Here is a 10,060-nt window from a genome sequence, read left to right as displayed (position 1 = left end):
TTTTTTTTNTTTTTTTTTTTTTTTTTTTTTGGTATTAATTAAGTTTGCTGAAATCGGTTGCAGTAACTGAAAGTGAAGGATCAAAGCAGGAGCGAAGGGACTGGGTTGTTATCGTTCACTGTCAGCCATGAATGCTCGAAGGTGAGCTCGCTTTTTTAAATCGGATTCATTTCGTGTTTAACAGTTTTCTACATTATCAGTTATATCTACCTGATCCTGTTGGCTGAAATAGTAATTTCATGTTTAGATCTGTGCATAAAGTAGTGATTGATTAGGAACTACTACTTGTGTGATAAGTTAACGGAATTCGGTTTTGAAAGTAAATATAGGGGTTGTGTGCTGGGTTCCGAAACCGAATTCCGTTCATTTAGGGGTACATGTTTGGGTTAGGTGCGGGTTGTGTGCTGGATTGGCTTGTAGGTAACCTTGTGTTCTTTTTGATACTCGCAAATGATTTACTAGTAATATGTTTGGTTTAGTAGTTAATGCCAGCTTTGAATTCTCAGTGTAACGAATAGGCATTTGTGTTGTGAATGTGTTGAGCGATATTTGGTTGAGGAAATGATATGATGTGATACTGGACTATCTTGTGAGTCCAAATTGTCAATGGATCACTTAAGTTTTTCTTGAGGAGAGTAGTAATCTGTCACCAATAACATAAGGTGTTTTGTGTACTGGATTGGTTTCTAAGTTCTAACTGTGTATTCTATAATGGATCAGTGGTTGTTTCTATTAAGTTCAAATAAGTGGTTTTCCACCAATTCACAGGTGTTGGGACATCCTATTTGTTCTGTAAATGGGACATAGATTAGTAATTTTACATGCTATTGACTGCTTGGAATGCATTATTTCTAGTTGAGATACTGGACCATCCTCCGAGTCCAAGTTGTCACATTCATCACTAACATTTGTACTCAAGAGCAAAGACCAGTAGTAGTACAGTCATGAAATTTACAAAGAGACATCTGCTGTGCTTGTTTAAAGACTACTATTGTTGATGCTACAAAGTTTCAAATGTTTGTGAGTGATTAAACTCTTTGTATTTAGTTAGTGATAGATACAATGCCAGAAACATCAGTTTCTAATATGAACGTCAATGTCTATTAGATGCAACTTATTGTTGATGCTACAAAGGTTCAATTTTGTGAGTGATTAAACTCGTAATAATTGCATAGTGGTTGATGCAATGCCGGAAAAATCAATGTCTAATGGATACTACTTATTGTTGATGCAACAAAGGTTTAAAGTTTTTTGAGTGATTAAACTCCTTATATTACCATAGTGATAGATGCAATGCCGGAAATATCAATGTGTATGAACCTATTGTTGATGTGACTGAGCTTTTGTTTATTTGTTATGAAATTATCCCATGTTCATCTCAAGTATCCTGTTTTCAATCGTATAGTAGCTGATTAGTTTAATGAATCAATGAAATCTTTCTATATGCAGGGACTACCGCAACAACAAAGTCGCTCTTTTTGATGGCATTGAGGAGGGTGGCATCAGGGCCTCAGCTTCCTATTCCCATGAAATTGATGAGCAAGATAATGAAAGGGCAGTGGATGGATTGCAAGATAGAGTCAATTTGCTGAAGAGAGTAAGGCCCTCAACCCCTAATACCTTGTTTTGTATCGCTTAGAAACTTCAAATTTATAGTGCAATTGTGATTGTGATGGTTCCTGACTGGCTTCTGCATAGAACAGTGTTAGGCAACAATAACAAGTTTCTTACTGTTATTTGGTCAATGTGTGTTTTCTCACTAATAAGTTGATGAGGAACACTGTAGCTTCTGAATTTTGTAGTTTGGTGCTATGGTTATTGGTTAACATGTCTCTGTAAGAAGTTTAGTTTACCTTAGAATTATTGGTAGAACATAAGACCAACCATGAAATCCTTCTAATAAGAATAAGAGATTGAAAGACTTGCTTATTTTTGTTTCCTTGTGTCCTAATAAAACATCACTTAGAACTTGAATTCAGTATTTGCACTCACAATCCTCTAGCGTTTAACACATTTATTTTTGAAATTACAAGCTAGATCATCGGCATGTGATCTGGATTATCTAGAATAATGTACCACACGACTTGTAGACTCATAGGCCTTGGTTTCTCCTATAGTACTAATCCAATTCATTTCAACAGTTGTCAGGTGACATACATGAAGAGGTGGAGAGTCATAATCATATGCTGGACCGGATGGTATATCTATATGCTGATGCTAGTAGATCCTGTCTTTATAGTTTACAATGTTTATATGTGACTCATGATGTGAATTGTCTATTTAGGGGAATGATATGGACTCATCAAGGGGAATGCTATCTGGTACAATGGACAGGTTTAAGACGGTATGCTAGTTAGATTTCCATCTGTGAAATTATCAGGTTCTTCTCTAGGGTCCCCCTTCTGATCCTTGGCTGTTTATAATATCAGGTTTTTGAGACCAAGTCAAGCCAGAGAATGTTTACACTGGTGGCATCATTTCTGGTCGTCTTTCTAGTTATATACTATCTCACCAGGTAATTGATCCATGATGGAATTGATACAGCCACCAGCTTTACCTTCAACATGAAGATGCTTGCTTTCACTGTAATCAATATTTACTTTCTTCTGCCTGTAAGATATTTTGGTATTTTACTGTAAAGAGATTTAAGATGTATGAAATAGAAGTTGGTTGCCTTATCACTAGGTTATTTCGGACAAACTCTGGGTTCCTGTAGTACTTGCTTGAGTTGTACAGTTAGTCGAAGTTTAGTAACGGTTTATGGATGTCTAGAACCCTAGGTGCAGTAGCTAATTTAAGGTTTGTAAAAGCTTCGCCCCCGGTGAGCTTACCTCATCATCTTAAGAGTCATTCAAGCACCTTGGTGGATTCTAGACCTCCGGTCATGATCTGAGTAGCATTGGAGTCCTTCCATTAAATAAAGAAAGCTAAAACTAGACGACAAACACTGTAACTGAAGAGATTGAATGAGTGATGACCTGAATTGTTTCAGAGAATGACCAATAGAACTCACCAGATTCACCACATTTGGTAGAAATTTCACCCATCTATGATGGCAAAATAAAAAAAGTTGCATGCCAAAACCAAAGAGGCAAGAATCAGAAATCAAAACTACGAGAAATTGGAGATGATGAACCAGCCTCGCCACCACAGAAGAGTCAACCTCTGTCCTCAGATCCTTGGGCAAACAATATAACATTATAACTAGCTAGTCGAGGTTTTGCAGCATAATATATTAACAGCAAGATGTATTCATCAAGTAAAAAAGGTTATACGTGCATCTACTTTTTTAATCCACCTAGTTCGATCTGGAGATTGCCCCGTCTTTCAATTCAATGAAAATTACAAATGGTTGTGTCTACTCTTATATATCTGTTATATGATTTTTTTTTTTCTGAAAAAATATACAAAAAATGTTAGAAATGGGCATTACTTTCTTATCAGGTCATTGAGGTCAATATATTCTCCGGCTGGCTTGAAGAGATCAAGTACTGAGCCTGCATTTATATTATATCAGCATATCTAATATTTAACTTAAATACTGTATGATTATATATATCACTTCAATTAATTTATCATCATCAAAATATGTACGTTAAGCCCTCTGCAGGCTCAGTACTGGGTCAACGTACTAGTATAAATCACATAGTGACTCCGGCCATATATACTACTCTTGATCTATAGCCTGCATGCAGAAAATTCTTCAAACTCCGATCCTTTGGCCAAGTCAGGATTGCTTAATCTATAACTAGTTTAATTAGTATCCAGCATTTACTTGAATATTCGGTGACAAGATATTAATTAATTTATGAGATAAATATAAGCTTTGCAGAAAACTTATATATCATGGTAATTAAATTGAAGAAATATAATGCAACTATGCAAGCAAAATGCATATCTGGATCAATACAAGAACTACGGAAAAGATCTATCACCATGCCAAAGACTCCTCCTCCTAGCTAGCAGTAAAAACTTATGCTAACACAAATCGATATCGATCTCATCAACCGTTATGATTGAGCTCTACCATTCCATTTGTATGAACGAGCGACTGAGTTCAGTTTATCGATCCACTAGAAACACTCCCCGCATTCATACTACTACATTTTCACAACGTACAGTCACTGATATCACAGACATATGCATTGATCATAATTCATTCATGCATGATATAGATGGACAATTCATTGTTCATCAAAACATACTATATAGGCTTCACACACAATACATATGCATGGTAGATTAGTTATACTCTTTTCGATCTCCATTTCGAAAGAGAAATACAAATAATAAGGCTACCAACAACGAACACCAGAGAGCGTACGTGCACAAAAATGAAAAACTAAAGTTCTTAACAGAAGCAAGCAAAGCAACGATAGAAAACATGAGATACCAATAAGCTATATATCCATGATAGATTAAACCGCTAGCCACATGAAGAAGGCAGCTGATGAACCCAGAATGAAAGACGTCAGCAAACAAAGTATACATGGATGGACTAGATGAACCAGCGCTCCCGGCCAGCTCGAAAAATACCTACACAACACCTCGATCAGCTAATATAACCTAATTAAGGAGCTACTTAATTCATCAGATTACTCAAGTTATACTACTCGATCGAGATAAGTAATTAGTTTTTCCTCATCTAATTCTTCCTTACTAATAATGTTACGACTTACCAAAAGGCCGGCCGGCACTAATGCGTGCTAGCTTATTCTAGAATCATATGCATATATAATGCTTCCTGATGAGTTTCTGTGTTAATAAGCGAAGGTCTTGATATATATATGCATGCATTCACAAGTGAAACATCTTAGAATCTAAGATCAACATTTCTATTCCCATCAAATAAAAGATCAATGCCTAATTACTGAATAATTAGCTCCAACTTTCAATCCAAAATGAAATTACCAATAATTGGTGATCGAGTTTAGATGGTTGCACAGTGCACCGACACACGTATATGTTGTCGCATGGTCTCTTAACGACATAACATATAGAGAAGAGGTAGCTAGCCAATTTTCATCTACATATATGCACTGATAGTACACTTATTATCAACCAAAAACACACACACGGAAAGTGAGTTAGATTCCACAGTACTTGTGTGTTAACATTTTCCCTTAATGCATGTCTATGGCTATAATTAAGTTGAAACTAATTAATTTTGCCCCCTTCAATCCCTTCATAGTTCATACAATAGGAAATGTACGTGCTTTATATATATAACCAAAATGATTTCGAGCTGGCTAGGGTCATGAAAAGAGAAATGAAACGGGAAACGAATCGAAAATAGCATATATGGACGGCAGATCCAAGAGTTATTAGTGAGTTTCTTACATATGATTAAGAAAACATGATTATTATACGTAGAACCCTAAACAAAAATTAGGGCTACGTGTTCATGGATGAAGCAAATTACCTTCTGAATTTGTGAATTCCTCACCGAAGTGGAAGCTAGCACAGCTATTAGACGATCTTCTTCCCTCCTTCAATTCCTGCTTCAAACTATCTTAGCTAGTAAAATCGCCCTAAGAAGGCTTGAAAACACACAGTACGTACTGTTCATAATAATTGGGAATGAGAGGTTTCTAATAACTTCTCTTCTTTCCCACAAAATTAGACAATAACATGAACAAAATTATATAGTACAGAATTGAACACTGTACTATATCAGAAAGAAGTATATGAACAGAATATATATGATGAACTCTCCAATATTCGGTATAAGAAAAATAAACTAAATATATACTATGGATCATGACCGAGTCGAAGCTCCAAATCCAATCCATCCCCTTCACTACTGCAGGCACCATTACTTCGTTCAATTTCCTTTTTATGATGATCAAGACCTAGATGATCCTCATCATCATCATCATCATCAGCTGATGGCCCAATTCCCAGGCTCAGACTACTCCCCGATCTCCAATTCCGACAATCATCATCCGTAGCAAACAAATTCTGATGATGCCTTACCGGATAATTTCTCGCACATAACTCATGATCACTGTGAGCTTGTCCCACAATCCACATAGGCGCCGGAATATACGTCCGGTAATTCACATTCACCTCCGGATCAGTGGCAAAATGTGGACTCGGGTAGCTTTGCAACGAACGGTGGGATCTCATGAGATCACTCACATGTTCATCAGCTGCTTTGCTTGCAATTGAACTAGGAGCAGAAGTAGGCCTCGGCTTGGCTCTCTCCTTGCGGTGAATATTCATGTGTCCACCCAAGGCCTGTGCTGTTGTGAATCCTCTCTTGCAAAACACACACTCGTACGACCGCCCTGTTCCCAAGTCATCGTTGAGATCCTCGGCTTCTTCATCGCTAGAGCTCTTGGAATCTTCTTCGTGATGACGATGACTGGATTGAGATTCCATCAAAGGATTGCGTTTTCTGATATGGAGTATGAAAAAGAGAGTCGTACTGGTGTATTATAGAGAGGTAACGGACAGGAGACAAAGAGGAGACATAGGTATTGTCTATGAACACTATGTGATCGAGGGTTTGAAGAGGAGGAAAGTGGCGTGGGGAAGACAGATCTTAGGAGCTTGCGAAGAGTACTTATTCTGCTAGCCGGCTGAAACTGGATTCGATCTTCTTGTTTAGCAGCAATCAACACGCTTTCGGTTTATGTTTTTATCTAATTTTATATCCTTTATTTGTCTCCCATTAGTTTAGACCTAGCGGTCTTCCTTTGTCAATACTCTATATATCTTTGTACGAAAAATATCATACTATATTTTAATATGAATATATACATAGGCTTGTAAACCATCTGATACACATACTTTCCAGAATGCAGGATGATGATGGACTTGTTTTGATGGTAAAGAATTTGATTTTAATCCTTCGTATGATGGACGCTGCGGTTGATCTTGATATGTCTAAAACAGCGTTGTTTTGTAGTTTTGGAGTTATGTTTTTGTTAAATTAGGATTTTAGTTTTTACTCTATCTTTTGTCTGGACAAAAGGTTTTTACTCTCATTAGCTAAATCAGAAGGAAAGAGGTAAGGATTTAGCTAGCAGTGTTAAGAAGAGAATTACAGAAGTATCTAGAAGGGTTAGCATCTCAAATTTCAATACAAGTGACGTACTTTTAGACATAAGCGGAAAATCATCAAAACAAAAGGAGGATAAGTCAAATACCGCGGCATCAAGATCTAATGATTCATCATATATATCGAGACAGAGGCCTACATTTCACATTATCAATATCTAGCCATCACCAATTTAGCGCCCTATGGTAAGATGTGTTAAGTTTCAATACATAAACATTGCTTCAAACTTGCTAATACCTTCTTCTCGCTTTAGGTGAATTGTATAGAATTGCAATATTACTCTTGCTTATCCTAGCTAGCTAGCCTGCACATTCGGAGGAAAGATGTAGGAACCTTCGTGTATGATATATAAGAAGAGCAAGAAAACAGTTCAGTTTTGGATCTTATAGTTGTACGAAAGTGTAACTCGATCTTTAGTACCACATATATAATCAAGGGCCCTATAATCAATTACAAACACATTAATCAGCTAATTTGTGTCATCAATCAACGTACATCATGCTAATTTTGATATATGGTCATCGATCTTAGCTATCATATAATATACTCAGCAAGCTGAGCATGGTTCTCGTAGACAAGAAAACGTTGATGATACATATATGTAAAGAAGCTAGCTAGCTAGCTAGCTTCGTATGAAATCATCCAGCGTTCTATACTTTTATATATAATTTGTGCATGCAGGCCTAAATACTTAAATAGTTAGAGTAGATCCAGGTTAATTGGTATGCAATATATTAGCTAGGTTGGTGCCGTTCGCTAATAAGAATTGAGAATTGACTGAGAATTGACTGGACGAGAGCTAGCTAGGTTTACATGAGAATTGACTGGACTGAGATATCGTTATGAAATAACCACCAATTAACTTTCTCATTTTGTAATTAAGAGTTAAGACGGTGCGTCTTACCATTGTGTGTATGTAATTTTAATTTCCAATTGAAAGTGTATGCTATTACTATGCATATCCTCTGTGACCTCTTAAAATCTAGCTAGGCGTCACTATATATATGAGAACAACAGTTTCATATTCATTCTATTTGTATCGATGGTGAGAATACATAAAAGAAAAAATTAATTAGTGAAATTAATTAAGAACATTGCATATCATGCATATGATTTGATTATCATCATTTGTATCGATTTTTTTTCCTGATTTGAGCGACAAAAAGGTTCATAGTGGTTACAGAATGAGTGGGCGACACCCCTATATATATTTGATAATAATCAAATTGATTTTGTTAAGAGTTGAATTTTGTCTTCGATCGAGTACATGAAGTGTTCAAGCTCAGGCATTCTAAAGAAGAAGACTAGACCAAGTCATCTACAAGAAAACGCTAAGAGGAAAAGATAGGGAGTGACACACAAAAACAATGGCAAGAACATGAACATGGACATGGACAATATCAACAACAATGTGACTTGAGTACTCTACTATATATAGATGCAGCAACTATTCAATTCTCCCCACCAAATCTGTTCTTTTCTCTATTAATTTCTTTTGCTGTCTTTGAATTGTTAATTAGCGAAGACGATTAATATTCTTCTAGTTGATTCACTATTATTTAAATGATTGTAGTGATCGAATTCTACTAGTGTTTCATATTGAAGCTAACATAAATAGACGTTTATTGAAAGGAAAATAAATAGCAGAACAGCTAAAGGAAACAAAGAAATGGCTGAATGACTACATATCGTGTATGTATTCATCAATTGATGAAGGATGACTGAACTATTACATAGGTTTATCTAACAATATGCTCTAAGCTTTAACAACACTCGTTCAACCTAAATGCTTCTGCTAAAAGTGTTACTAGAAGTAATGCCTAACCCACTAAAAGTGAAAACTCGAATACTCGATTACAAAGTAGCCGTGCTAGAACAATAAAGAGATGCCAAAAAAACTAAAACCAAAGCCAGCGTGCGGCCTGCATGCAAGTCAAGACATTGTTAAAACTAATGTATACAAACAAGAAAGTGGAATTCTCTGATGAAGAATTTCATTTTATTAACCCATTTCTTTATCAACTTTGTGGTACGACCAAATTATTAGTGGTGTTTGTAGTCCGGGGCATTCTAGCTAAGGCATTCAAGTGTTTATATTACAATATCTAAGCTGAATCTTAAGAGATCAGGGGGCGCAAGGTTTCTCAAAGATTGACAAGAAACAAGGACCCCAACAGCTAATATTTATTTTTATTTTTTGGATCGTTCTAATTTTGAAACCGTATGCAGATGATGTGTCTAAGAGATTTTGAAAATAAGAGTTAATTAAGATTTTTTTTTTTTTTGGTAACAAACCGACGACAAAACTAGGTCAGAGTATGTAATTGCTTGAGTGGTCGAACGTACATAATAAGGCCTTGAGAGAATTGTAATCACATAAACAAGAAGTTCCTCTCAACACGAAACAAATCAAATCGATGAACTTCAATCAAAATAAACATATATGACAAGTTAGGACTTAGGACGAGCTTACACATCTCTCTAAGGAGTCTAAGCTAGTCCTTTGATGTTGAGCGGAGTTACAAACCAACCCGTTGATTTATGTTAAAGTTAACTTTATCCCATACCTTCTTCATCTTTCTGTCACAAAAACACACACTTTGGCATGATCTGCTTTAGAGACCCGGATGTCAATTTTCCTTTTGCCAAAACGCCAAAATTCACTTCCTGACTAAAGGTTTTCACAATCCCTCCCATATATATTGATTTACACTTCAAAGAGCTAGAGTCTAGAGAGAGCTAGTGCGAGACATGACCAAGCAAGTATAAACCAGTGTATGTGTGAGTTTCATTTATATTGTTTTCGAATGCAGTGATCCAATTATGTGTTTCTTAACAAGGAAAGGAGTCAAAGGACCATCATATATGCTCGAGAGAGAGAGAGCTCTGGATCGATCATAAATGAGATGTTTCATTATTTGCATTTTCCAACTTATGATATAATCTTCGCATGTTCCCTAGAATCTGCAGTAGTACTCATGATCTCTCTCTCTC

The 10,060-nt window shown here is 36.2% G+C and overlaps 2 protein-coding genes across 2 annotated transcripts; one reads left to right on the top strand and one right to left on the bottom strand.

The window, feature by feature from the left end:
* The first annotated feature begins 62 nt into the window (after positions 1-62).
* LOC101303286 (bet1-like SNARE 1-1-like) lies at positions 63-2,697 on the top strand. Its single transcript, XM_004289868.1, has 5 exons — positions 63-141; positions 1,450-1,597; positions 2,142-2,198; positions 2,285-2,344; positions 2,430-2,697. The coding sequence occupies exons 1-5, from the start codon at positions 128-130 to the stop codon at positions 2,517-2,519; spliced, it is 369 nt and encodes a 122-aa protein (XP_004289916.1). The 5' UTR covers positions 63-127; the 3' UTR covers positions 2,520-2,697.
* Positions 2,698-5,751: 3,054 nt separating this feature from the next.
* On the bottom strand, positions 5,752-6,384 carry LOC101293951. Its single transcript, XM_004292147.1, has one exon. The coding sequence runs from the start codon at positions 6,382-6,384 to the stop codon at positions 5,752-5,754; it is 633 nt and encodes a 210-aa protein (XP_004292195.1).
* Positions 6,385-10,060: the final 3,676 nt, after the last annotated feature.

This window comes from Fragaria vesca, linkage group LG2 (genome assembly GCF_000184155.1).
Source record: "Fragaria vesca subsp. vesca linkage group LG2, FraVesHawaii_1.0, whole genome shotgun sequence".
NCBI lineage: Eukaryota > Viridiplantae > Streptophyta > Magnoliopsida > Rosales > Rosaceae > Fragaria > Fragaria vesca.
The sequence above is the reverse complement of the archived record's forward strand: the minus strand, read 5'-3'. Positions and strand labels throughout refer to the sequence as shown.